Source organism: Cydia fagiglandana, chromosome 16 (assembly GCF_963556715.1).
Source record: "Cydia fagiglandana chromosome 16, ilCydFagi1.1, whole genome shotgun sequence".
Lineage (NCBI taxonomy): Eukaryota > Metazoa > Arthropoda > Insecta > Lepidoptera > Tortricidae > Cydia > Cydia fagiglandana.
The window spans coordinates 7,120,650-7,134,410 of NC_085947.1; the positions used below are offsets into that span (position 1 = coordinate 7,120,650).

The 13,761-nt window shown below is 38.8% G+C and overlaps 1 protein-coding gene across 1 annotated transcript in view; it reads left to right on the forward strand.

Annotated features, from left to right (window-relative positions):
- The window catches only part of LOC134671876 (CREB-regulated transcription coactivator 3), a 40,045-nt gene extending 37,416 nt beyond the window's left edge, over positions 1–2,629 (forward strand). Inside the window, exon 13 of the mRNA XM_063529735.1 lies at positions 540–2,629. Coding sequence (XP_063385805.1) covers positions 540–661 — 122 coding nt within the window. The 3' untranslated portion in view covers positions 662–2,629. The remainder of the gene's footprint in view (positions 1–539) is intronic.
- The last annotated feature ends 11,132 nt before the right edge of the window (positions 2,630–13,761 follow it).

Sequence of the window (13,761 nt, forward strand, 5' to 3'; positions counted from 1 at the left end):
GCCCATAAAACCTCCGTCGACCGCTCGCTAACTCCATAAAAGATAGGTAACCAATTCTGCTTATCCATTTTATCTAAATTTCTCAGTCTGTTGGACAGACATAGCTGTTTCCTTTCGGCTTTTGCCGATGCGGTGTCGATATATCTGGGGAGACCCTTAGTCGTGTTAACAGGCGATTTTCGTCAAAATAATTTTATTGTGTATTTATTTCTGTGATATGACCCCTCACTATAGTTCGTTCTTTTTAGCATTAGAAATAAGGTAAACAATCTTGATGTGTCTTTTAATTGAAAAACATATTAAAAATAAGTTAGGGCAAATATGTAACAACTATGAATCTAATACGATCATTTATATTCTGCTTTCATAAGTAATAGTTACTGATTTTTAAAAAGCGTTTTTTAATTAAAAGACATGTCAAGATCGCTTACCTTCTTTCAAGTTCTTTCTAATGCTAAAAAAACGAACTATAAGAATATGTTGCCGTTACGAGTTGTGAAGCGACATAATTACGTAATGTGCAGACCATTCGTTCGCAGACTACTCGGAGGAGGCGGCGCTGCGCGCCGAGCTGGACCTGGACGACCTGACGCTGCTGGACCAGCCCGGCTCGCTGCTGCCGGACTCCGCCGTCGAGCACGAGCTCTTCGACCGCTTGTAGTACCCGAGGGATACAAAACCATACGCCTGCGATACATGCGGGCGCAGGCCGTCGCGGTTCGTGTTCGTGAGACTCCCTAAACTTCATGACAATTTCTATCGTTTCAAGTCTGAGTTAGTGAACGTAGTCGGTGTAGCGTAGTGCGAGGGACGCGTGTAAGAGGCACATTCCCGGGCTGCCGTCTGAGTGCGTGTTTATTGTGTTTTTAAATGTTTTACTCAACTTTCATATTCGAGGGGTTAGGTATAATATAGGCTGTAGATTTTTTTATTAAATGTCGATTACTTTATCGATGATTCTTGTACAGCATGGAGTAATTATATTTTAAGTAAGTATTGTGAATATTTACTCGAATATCATTAGGGAATTTGATTCGGATATAAAGGAGATATTTTCGTTTGTATAAAAGACCTGTTCGGTCGTCTCCTTATACATAAATTTGAAAGTGTTCACTTTATTAAAATTGCATTTAAATCGCTAATGTTGCATGCTAGTGTATCAGCGAACGGCCAAGAATAGTTAAAACAATACTTCTATAATTTTTAATAAGAAACTTAAATCTCTTTTGATCTTGATAATGTAATATCATTATCCATCATTCAACGATTGCTCAAGCGTTGACTGGTCTATTCGGAACTATCGAGACGCCAATATAATCATTTAAACTTTTACCGCAAAGCATGACGTTTTGTAATATACATATTGTTCTGCACCACATTTGTATAACGTACATGTGCCCCAATTCCTCGTAATTATTCCACGGTTAAATTTAAACTATCGTGAGTCGTTCTCTTTACATCGCTACTACAGTTTAACTCACACAATGCGAGAGACTGATTTGCCGTCGAGAGATAAAAAGTAGTAGCGATAAACGATAAAGTATATTCCACGGCTTACAGTCCAGGCGGCGTAGCACGGTCGCGTTTTAATCGCTTGTCACCATGCCTGTCACGTTCTAACAAATAATTGTAAGTGCGAAAGTGACGAATGGCATGACAAGTGATAGAGTTAGACCGTAAAAAGTCTGCAGCGATTTTGATAGCCCACGCAGTACAAGTGTCATTTGAAACGTCAAACTTCTATGAAATTATGACGTATAAATAACACTTATACTGCGTGGACTCTCAAATCCGCTGCAGACTTTTATTGGTGCGACTATAAAAATGCGACCATGATACCGCTTCAGAAAAGCTTTGTCATGACAAATTACACAATTTCCGTTTATGAAAACACAGCCTAAACACACTTATCACGCTTAAATGCAAGTTATATGTGACGTCCCACGGAAAAAGGTACCTTATGGCGGCCGGCGCAACGTCACATATGTAGATTTTCATACTTGTCCGCTTGACTGTACATAATGGCACTATGTGCCGTAATTATACTTGTGGTTGTGTTGTTGTTTTTATGTACTTTTTATTTGTAAAGTTGTTACCTATGTGTTCTGCCACTTGTCATGACGGGGTTTTAGCCTAGCCGATAGCAACCGTAACCTAGGTTTACTTGACGTTTCTGTCCTTGTCATATTCAATAAGGAGACTGGTGACATTACTACAATACTATCTATTGTGGAGCCATCTATTTAAAGAACACCTTTATTCATATATATGATATAAATCGTCAGGTTACAAGCAAAAGTCACTAATTAATACTAAAAATAAATTAAACAAAAATCGACCTTCTTTTTGTACTAATATGGTTCACGATGGCTATGAACTTGTGGACCTTGTGGTGGTACTTAGTGACTTTTGCTGACGAAATATTCTAATATTGATGTCGTGTTCGAAACTTGTAAGATAATTTCTATTTTGTACGTTTATTAGGCCCGTTATGTAAACAGTTGAGTAAGTAGTTACTGTTATAATGCCTCAAGTCTCATTTCGTTGTAAAAGTCAATACTGGACCACTTAATTGATGTTTGAAACAACAGTTATTTCTTGCGCTCTCGTTTAGCAAAAATAACGCAAGGCAAAGATACTATAGTAGCAACGTTACAAAACTCCCGAGCCCATGCTATATTTTTCACACTTACTAAGACTATACAAGTGGGTCTTATGAAGAAGATGCCATTATGAAATCGGTTGCCTGTCGGTTAGGGTGGTATTCTATGTCCAATGTGTTGCGTCTCACATTTTGCTTGATGATAGAGCTAGACAGAATGCACATTGGACAAAGAAATTGGACAGGAGGAATACCACCCTTACAGGGATTTTCAAACTTGTACAGTCGCCATCAGATATATCGGAGCGGCCAAGGTGTTCCTAACGCCCTGACAATAGACGTGTGTTCAGATATTTGTGAGCACCTTGGCAGCTCCGATATATCCGATGGCGCCTGTACTTTCTGTGGTCCCGTTCCGTTGTACGGCCAGTGGCGTTCATAGTAATTTTAGAGTTGTTATTAAAAAAATTAAGCTTCTGTCGCAAACATATCTATGTACTTATGTGTGGTTGCGAGACTCGTTTCTGTGTGGAGGTCAATTTTAGTAAGCACGTTAATGATAGGGTAAACGTAACCGACCACTTGCTAGATACTATTCGACTTTACCGCGTCTCATTCCATGATTATTCGACTTTACTGGCTCCGGTACTTTGTGGGTTTCGCGTCAAAAATTATGTATACACTTTTGAACTTTATTCCATCGCAATATGGCGGGAAATGTGTACATATCTTTGATGTTGGCTCTAATACTCACTGCAGTGTTTGTCAAGTTTAAGAAAAGCACACTGGAAGTGTTTTTCAAACGTTGGTGTTCTGAGTCTTTATATTGTGAAAACTTCAGAGCGCATTTTAGATTAGAGTTAGGATTACAGTGGAAAAACAGTTGACATCTACATTAATAATATATGTTAAATTTATCATGTAAATTTTATGTTTGTGTTGGGTATGAATACTCGAAATCATACCTGTAGTACGCCGAATTCGCATCAGTAGACCATCCGAAGTTTAACTTATAGTTATTAAGTTTCAAATGTTTATTGTAACATTTTAACACAATGTACTCGCAATATTCTTTCTCGGTCTATCGTTTTAATATGTATTGTATATTGATCGGTGTACTTGACACTAAAAAGTACAAATTAATTTTAAAGTTTAAATTTTTTTTATAAATATTGCGAATGCAGTGACGTTCAACTAGGCACTTGTATGTTTCGTTTTGTGAAAATGCTCATTTTATTATTTTTTAAGAATCTAGTCAGCAAGTTATGAGTTCCAAACGAAATAGAAAGTACCAACAGCCGGCTTCCATTCCATTCCACGATTTGAATTTTGATTGCGTACATTGTGGGTGAGTTCAATGCGGAATGGTTCAGTAAAATGAGGGATACGACGAATACGTACTTGTGAAGCGCTACTTGAGATGTGACACGCACTAGTATGCTTTTTTTAAAGATTAGTGCAATCGTCATAATAACATTAATGTTTATGTAGATGTTATTGAGGATATATTTATCCCATCTGAAAAATCATGTTTTTCGTCCCATTCATCGTGTTTAAAGTTTACTTGTTTAATGAAAGTAGGACGAAAAATGACGATGTCTCCGTTGCGCTGCATAAGTATGCGTTCGCCGTTACAAGTGATGACAATTTCAGTGTCTGTATTTTTTTGTTATGTCGTGTCGTTATTGATGACGTAACCAATAGGTTACTCGAGTTTACTACTGTATGTCTTGTGGGCATAGTTTTAATTGTTTCTATTCATCATTCGAATGATTTTGAAACTAAGTGTACAGAATTTTAATATAGCTTGCTTTTATATTCGAACTCTAAAGAATCAAAGAACCAAATGCTTAATATGTTGTTTAAATTTTACTATTTAGTTATGTTTATTTTCACAGATAATATTGTTAATGTGGTCTAAAGTTTAATTTCACCGCAATAGTGACGTACTGTATGACAGGTAAATGTATAAATAGTTATTGTATCATAATTGTGATAAAGGAAAAAAAGCACAACATTAAGTCGTTAGAGAAGCCTAATCTGATGGTAAATTAAGGTTCTTTTCTTGAAAGTTCATTGTAGTTTTTTTCTAAAGTTGATACTTTACGATTATGTACATGTTATGTACCTAAGAATGTGTCTGGCCGGGCCTTTTCCTAAAAATACCTCTATATTACCTATTATTGATTATAAAAAATGGTAGCAGGACCCTTTCGAGGGTCATAAATTTCCGCAGTAAATCAGTAATACATCAAGTCAATAAGGGAATGATAACGAATATATTGTTATAAAACCCAAAAAGAGTACACATGTCTTGTCTTTGAAAAATAATATGCTGGCTAAGTAGTCTAGCCCCCTTAGGCCCACTTGCACCATTCCACTACCCGGGATTAAGCGGTTAAACCGTTAACATAGTGTCAAATGGTACTGGTGACCATGGTAACGCCAGGTTTAACCGGCCAAACCCGGGTTACTGGAATGGTGCAAGTGGGCCTTATTCATAAAACTTTACGGGCCTGATTGAGTTAAATTATGTTTTATCCCTTGCTTACAAATACATAAGTCAAAATGACAGATAAAGACAAACAATTATTAGCTAAATGAGGTTTGTAGCGCGTTTGTGAATAAGGGGGTAAGTCCGAACATTTACAGCGCGCTCCTCGCGTATTTTCAGAAATGGGCCCAGTTTGACAGTGTAGGCTAAAAGTCGAGGGTTAACCAATCTGGATAAGGTGCAATATGGTTTTATATGTTGAAATTTAATGGACATGGTTACATGGTTCATTGTACTATAACTCGTTTGTAATATAATATAAAAAATGTTGAAACTATATTATTGTTTTTCGTCGTGCAAGTGACATTTAAGTAGTTGAGCTTTTAAAATATTTACGAAGTTCGTTTTCTAAAAAGATTGGAACAATATTTCAATGAAATAATATTTTCAGATAAGACATTGTTGAATCAATAAATGTATTGTATTAAATTTTTAATTATAATCTATGTACAGTCGCCATCATATATATCGGAGCGGCTAAGGCGCTCACAAATATCTGAACACGCCTCTATTTTCAAGGCGTTAGAGTGCGTGCTCAGATATTGTGAACACCTTGGCCGCTCCGATATATCTGATGGCGACTGTACATCTGTTCACGAAACACTATTTGTAAATAGACTTCAAAGAAACTGAAAGGGCAAAGATTAGAATATTTATGTAAAAATACACCTGAAATTATAAAGTGTCCTTTAAAAGCCAAAAACATTGGGATTTCTGACTCCAAACGTCATTCGAATCCTAACCATATTTCGTGTGCCATAAGGTGTATTATTATTATTGATATGAAATTCTTTGTCTTATTCGATAACTACAATAGTTACTGGTAAACATGACAAGTTTACAATTATCAAAATACATCTGCATATTTTATATTTAATTCAGATGCTGGGTCGATTGCAATACATATTTATTTCGTTAAGCAATGTGGCAATTTTTCATAATTATTTCCTGGGTCAGTCATCAGTGCCGGGGGTCAGAGGCGGATTTGCCCTTAGGCCCAGTAGGCCCGGGCCTAGGGCGGCAAATTGTGACAAAATTACGCAGACTAACTTGAAAAGTAGTCAATATGATGGGTGCTGTTAAAAGAGCAGCGATAGGGCATTGGGCCTAGAGCGGCAAAAACTGCAAATCCGCCACTGCCGGGGCCGATGAGATGGTATATCACTCCCGTATTTTGTTGCCACGGAAAACTGAACAATGCCACGTCACTTGACGATGACTAGCTCATTGAATTAACACACTCACTGCCAGCGCGAGCTATCTACGGGCCATGAACGTAGCTGACAACACGAAAAAAACTATGTAGCGAAAAGCTACGAACACTGCCAGCGCGAGCTACGCGCCATGAGGCCCCTTGAGGTATTTCCTTTGCGCTATGACATGGGATTCTTCAAGAAGCGGGTACTTAGGTTTCTCAAGGATCGGCAACGCTTAAGTGGCTCCAGTGATGTTGCTTATCAAAAAAAAATCATAAAATCAAATATCATTTATTATCAGGCAGCTAAGGCCCATAGATACATACCTTACAAACCCTTAGGGCTCTTAGGGGCTTAGGTTATAGGTATGTCCTTAAGCGACGATGACCGCTTCCGATGGCGGCTCGTCTGCTCTTTTGCTGACTATCACATAAAAAAATGAGCGTAGCTGATAAGATGGAAAAAAACTGTATTTAGCGAAAAGCTACGAACAGAGACCACGTTTAGTGGGGGCGCTGGCAGTGAACGTGTTAAGGGCCCCCCCACATCTGGCGTCTTTCGAGCGTCGGCGTCTACAATTCTATGGCCGACGTCGACGCAACGTCGACGCAACTGCGCAGCGACGTCATTTTCCATAGCGCTGGATCGACGCCGACAGACGCCGACCCTCGAAAGACGCCAGATGTGGGGGGGCCCTAAGAAGGGCTAGCACAGAGCTTAAATAGATAAAGGGAATACCGAGAGCAATGCCGAAAGCTTTCGGTCCATTAGTATATTCAAAGAGTTATTGATTGTAAAAGAGGTAAATTCTAATCCAAATCGGGTGTTGAGATGGCGCTATACGACGGACGTCATATGTTTATTGTGGTAGGTAATCGACAATTTCTTCTACTCTTAATAACTCTTTGGCATATTCCTACACCCAATAGCAATGAAAACTGTTTTAGAAATGTCTAACGTTATCCGTTTTCATTGTTCTGAAATGTACATAGTCTGTTAGTGGGGGTAAAGTATGTACCAAATTGTAATGACTAATGGGAATGGGTTATATTTTATATTATAACGAAACCGCGAAACACGTTTGACGTGTTGCCTTCCTGTCACACTTTCATACGAACTTACAGGCGCGACAGAGAGGCAACACGTCGAACGTGGTTCGCGGTAGGACCTCTGTTTCTTTTTTTAAAATAATTATCACATGATGCTATGCAATTAGAAACTTACGAAACTAGTGTGTCTCGCTGCAAACCTTTAAGTTGTTTGTTAGTTCCACAGTAATCTAGTTAAGAGACTGGTTTATGGATGAATGACACGATAATTAGTGTCAATTCGAGCTAGCTGTGATGTCACTTTGCACATGATAAAACTATAGTTGCATAATGGGAAGGCAAGGAGATTTATCAAAATTGTACTCTATTGCTGAAGCTATGATTTGGCTAACGAATGATAGGGTAATATCAAATTTATAGCGTTTTTTTCTGTATTTCTATCTCTGTAACTCCAATGAAGCATGAGCGATTCAGAGAGATCCGGTAGACCCTATTGTAGGTCAAAATGCATCTATATAGGTAAGTATGTCCACACCTGCACATCTTAATTCGTCTTTTTTTTTTTGAAATGGTAATATATATTTAAGTGATAGTAAAACATTAAATTAGCTTACAAATAATAATACAAACTATCTCTAAACTAAATAATTAGACTGCAGCACGTGGGACTATTTGCCCAAATATTCATTTATCAAGCGCATAAAATGTCCTAGATCTTACATTGAGCTTGATATACAGTCAATGTACCCAACACATTGTTTCTCTTCTTTAACCTAGCGTTTTCCCGGCCTAGCGCCAGGGTCCGCTTTCCTGCTCAATCTTTTCCACTTTGCCCGGCCTTCGGCATCCTCAGGTATGAGATTGTTCTGTTCTATTGTTTCTATAGAGAAAAAAATATGTTGCGATGTGCCATTAAGTTTGTTAGATTCGAATGTGTTGCAGTCTCCAGTTGATTCTCGAGTCTCACACTCGTTCATATTTAGGGTTCGCGCATGGTTTGAGGCATACTTTTGAAGAAACGGCTATAAAGCAGCAGCGCTTGTGTGGACATAACTTATCTCGTGTTACCACGTTTTTGTTTTACATTCGTTGGCTAAATTTGATGAGCATAGACATTTTTATGAAACAATTTGAATATTGGCGTTTGCCATCTCGCATTTTGGATTTAGATTATGATACTTAGTAGGTATATAATGTATGTGCAATTGAGCAGTGACAAGAATGTTTCTTGAAGGTAAAGATACACCAAAATGTGCGATTAATCTACAATACTTGACCTTCGATTAATTTGTATGACATAAAATCTTAGATCATTATTTCTCAAACATGCACAAACTTATTGAGAATTTTGCTGTAAGATGTTTCGATGGTTTGTTTTATTTAAACCAAAATACATGTACATAATAAGTGTGATAGAGATGAAACGGTCTCATTTAAAATAAAATTGTTGTAAGTACCTAAATACAGTATTTTGTTTTCTCCAATACCGCCTCACACGTAGGGTTGCCAGATGGTCGGGATTTGGCGGAATTCTCCCGATTTCTAGCATGTTCCCGATTCCCGACAAAGTGTAAACTGTCCCGAAAAACAGCTTCACCTTATAAAACAATTATTGCAAGTTCCGAACTGTCGTCGAGCGAGCGAGCTAACGTAGTGCCAATGATGTAAAATATTGTTGTTTTTAATACAATTACTTTAATTTGAATGTATTTTTTTCACCCGAATTAAGTACCAAAATCCCGAAAAATTGATATTGTTTCCCGATAATTACTGGAGTCAGTTATGTAACGCTGCCATACATGACCCAAAAAAATTTTATTAAGCTATGAGCTTCATCACATCTGATATTTGAGTAATTCTAAGCATTTCTAGCCTGAAGTGGGGGGGAGGGTGGGGTACAAAGACGGCCGCCATCCGTCATCTTTAAAAAAAATCTACTCTGATCCTGGTGGGTACTAGGGCAAGTTTGGTATCATTTTCGTATAAACCAAAGACGTAGAATTCATTGCTGATATTTGTTTTTTCAATTTCATAGTAATTTTACAAGAAAAACGTAAAAAGGTGAAAAATTTGGTTGGACATTTTTGCTACGCGGAGCCGAAACTACAAAAGATAGAAAGTTGAAATTTGCACACTAGATTACATTTATAAAGTGTACAAGAGATAAGAAGCGATTTTGAGAAATTCAACCCCTAAGGGGGTTAAAAAGGGGATGAAAGTTTGTATGGGGTTCAAGTTTTATTTTAAGCTAGGAATTTGAAACTTCGTAAAACGATATATTATTAAAATACAAGAAAACTAATTTCAGCGTTTTTGAAAATTCATCCCCTAAGGTGGTGAAAAAGGAGTTGAAAGTTTGTATGGATATCAAAAAAATTTTCGAACGCGGGACTTGAATCTTTGTATTTGGGGATATTATTAAAAGACAGGAAAAGTAATTTCAGCGTTTTGTAAAATTCATCCCCTAACAGGGTTAAAAAGGGGTTGAAAGTTTGAATCCATTACAAATCCGAGTAGACACACATTTCTTATTGGCTCCCAGGCTTGAAATGCTTAGAATTACTCAAGGAACATATGTGATGAAGCTCATAGCTTAATAAAAAAATTTTGGGTCAACTTTATAACTGCTTCCGCTAAATAGCGCCTTTCGATCTGGCAACCGTACTCACACCTACCAAGCCCACTGCGGCGCATGCCCTGCAAGAACAAGAACCGTTTTTACTTTAGTAGGCCAGTCTTTTTCGGCTAAAACAAAAGATTTATTTGCACGCCTTGTTATTACAAGTTTTCATTTAAGGGCCACCCCACATCTAGCGTCCCTCGATTGTCGGCGTCTGGTCAGCGCTATGGAAAATAACGTCGCTGCGCAGTTGCGTCGAGCAGCGGCAGTAGAGTTGTAGACGCCGACGCTCGAGGAACGCTAGATGTGGGGTGGCCCCTCGGAGTAATTAACAATGGAGCCGCCATTAACAGGCGTTCCCCTCTGTCGAAAATAGGCGGCCGATGGTCAACCACATGTCAACCATATGTATGGACTGACGTTTATCTGACATGACGTACCTATACATTTGATGTGCCCCTCCCCCGCAAAAAACGGCAGACTATTTTGTACCGAAAATTTTAGACATGGCGTCTCCGTTGTTAATTACTCCGAGGGTGGCCCCAAGACAGCGTTAAAAGCCTGTACCAAAAATGAGATTTTTGCCAAAAACTTATTTAATGCACGTCTCACTGGCACACGACCAAACAACGCATGTAAAACTCATTGTCTTGCGTATTCGTACGATTCGTAGTCGGCGTCAAATATATCGTAGCAGCCAAAGCGGCCAAATTATTCGTCACACCGCTAAATATATTGGTGTAACGAAGTATAACTATTCGACCACTTTTGCAGCTATATTTGATGCTGTCTATGCCTACCAAGCGTACGCCGCAATAGTTATTTGTATGTCCAAAGTCATCATTTGAAAGTCAATACTACCAGCAAACATTAATAAATTTATGGCAAAAATTTCATTTTTTCCACAGGCAACTAATAGTAGTAATAGTCATCGAGACAATTCTAAAAACACCAAACACAATTAGGTTTCGTTGTTTTATCACAGAGTTCCTATGGCCACCTCCGCCCCTCCGATCTCCATTTTCAGATCAGCTCGATGACCATTGACACCATAATATTGCATTGCCATGCCACCCGACTTACGTATGTATGCAAAATTTCAGCTCAATCGGTAACCGGGAAGTGGATCAAATTTAACTTGCAAGATTTGATTACACACAGACAACGGTCAGGTGAAACTAAATAAAAGCTTGTAACAACTCAAAATTTGCATTTGTTCACTTTGCCTCACATGTGAATAAAATGCAACTTTGCTATCAGTTTCTGAAGTGCAAAGTAAGCCTTTCCGAGCTGGTGTAGTGAAAACTTTTTGATCATCCTTTATGTTGCTATGCTATTGCTGACCTTTGTTGTATATTACTCTTTTTCAACACTTACTGGCTGAAAGAAAAAAGTTGGTTTAAATTTGCACGTCAGTCAAACAACTTAAGATTTTTTTTGTTAAGTTGACGGCAAAGATTCGAAATGCGATATTTAGTATTTTTGTTGTTGGGCTGTTTATTGCAGAAAACCACAGGTCGACCGCAGGTTGCCCCGGATTACAAGTGAGTTTTAAAATAAATGATCTACCTTTTTTCTACCTAGCGTTATCCTGGCCTTTCCCAGGGTCCGCTTTCCTACTTCCTTTCCTCCACTTTGCGCGATCCTGGGCGTCGTCTCGTGTGAGCTCGTTCACGCTCATATCTGCTTTCACGACATCAGCCATCGCTTTTTTGGTCTGCCTTGGGGTCGGGGGCCGTCAAGGGCTAGGTAAATAAATGACCTAGGTACCTATGTTAGACAATCTCTTGACTGTCTCCAGCAGGTATGCCCCTAAGTCCGAGGAAGCGAAATGTACTAAGGTCAATGCGGGGAAGACCGGCATATAAATTTCTATTCCTAGAAAGACCATCGTAGGGTAAGAACTTGTATTCACCCTCCGCGATTGTTCCGCCATTTAGGGTCCTAGCTAAATTGGTTGTTCAGTACTTATACGTTATGGAATTTCCAATTTAGCAAGAACCCTAAATGGCATAACAATCCCGTGTGGTGGCTATACCTATTTGCATACATACGTCGCTCAGACAGTCAGGAAGAGCTTCGCTCCTGCTCTACAGACCTCCTGTAAGTGGAGTACCTATTTGCACTCTTTGCCGGCCTAAGCTTTGCAGTCTGCCGCCCAAGGCCCTGTAATCACAATTTGCCGCCCTAGGCCCGGGTCTACTTGGCCTTAGGGCAAATCCGCCACTGCGGCAAAGTCACACATTGACGTTACTGCTTGCCCTGCCCTGATTTCTAGGGTTCCAATAACAAGGACAAATTAAAGCAGCATTGACCACTAAAGACATTAACTGACGCGCGCGGCAAAGTCCAATGTCAACCTTCCAACCTTCATCCATTCCGACAAGCTTCACGATGAGGCGTCGCGCACGATAAGCGTGACGTTTAAAGGGTTAAACTATTGCACCCTGCGCGTTTTAACCTCATTAATATGACAAAAGGAAGAAGAAAGGCCAGGTCAAAAGCACCCAAAACCGGCGAGCGTGTATGAGGAATTTTATGAAAGTGAAGGAAGCGAAAGAGGTAGCTATGTCAGGATCGTAGCAAGTGAAAATCCGTGGTCTCTACAGTTGCCTCCAGAAACTCGCGAACTAAATTGACATGAGTTTGACAAATAAAATGATACCAGTGGCCTATTTTATAAAGCTACAAGTTACAATTTACAAGCGGAAGTCTCGTTCTAACACATAGGGTTAGAAAGAGACTTCCGCTTGTAAATTGTAACTTGTAGCTTTATAAAATGGGCCACAGGAATAGCAAAGAAAAAATAGTCAGGGGTATATGTCGATAAAATGATATCGATAAGTAAGATGCACTTACTACCCATGTGATAATTAATTATAAAGGGGTCACAAACGATTTCGACTTGTATGAATGTGACGAGAAAAGTGGTTGATTCGATTGTAAGATTGTGACGTTACCAATCAAATCAGGAGGTGCGCATGTGAAACTGACGAATTTCAATGTTAAGACGAAACAGGAGCTGATTTTAGGTAAATATACACGTTTCGCTAACGGAAGCGGCTCCTATAACTAGTGCGATAAGAACAAGGCGAAAAATCCTTCTTAAAAATCTCTAAAATCGAGGTTTTGTACTCGAGTGTTTCCTCCTCCAAAACTTAACCAATCGTAACCAAATTTGGAAATCTAAATGATGATGAAATTATCTGTGCTGGACCGTTTTGCTTTTTTGGCTAATTGATATCCGTTTTGAATACTACGTCTCTCATTGCGGCATAGTCAAAGAGTCCATTTTTGAAAGGCTCTAGCGCCTTAAAAAACAAAAATATCAAAAAAAAAGCAAAACGGTCCGACAAATCATTGCTCTAGCATCAAAACCCACGGAGGAAACAGTCGAGTACGTTTGTATGGAGATATGACCACTCCTGTTGGCTCTTAATATGCAGGTTTGGGGGCAAGTTGTTTATATCAAGAGCTCGCGGTTGTCGCCATAAATCTAAAATTGGTGATTTAATTTTATACAATGTGACCGGTAGATGAGATTGGTCGATAATTAAAGTTAGACCAAGAAAAGTCTGCAGCGATTTTGATAGCCCACGCAGTGCAACTGTTATTTAATACGTCATAATTTCATAGAATTTTGACGTATAAAATAATACTTACACTGCGTGGGCTATTAAAATCGCTACAGACTTTTTTGGTCTAACTGTATTTAAATTCTGACCTAATCTTATTTTCCC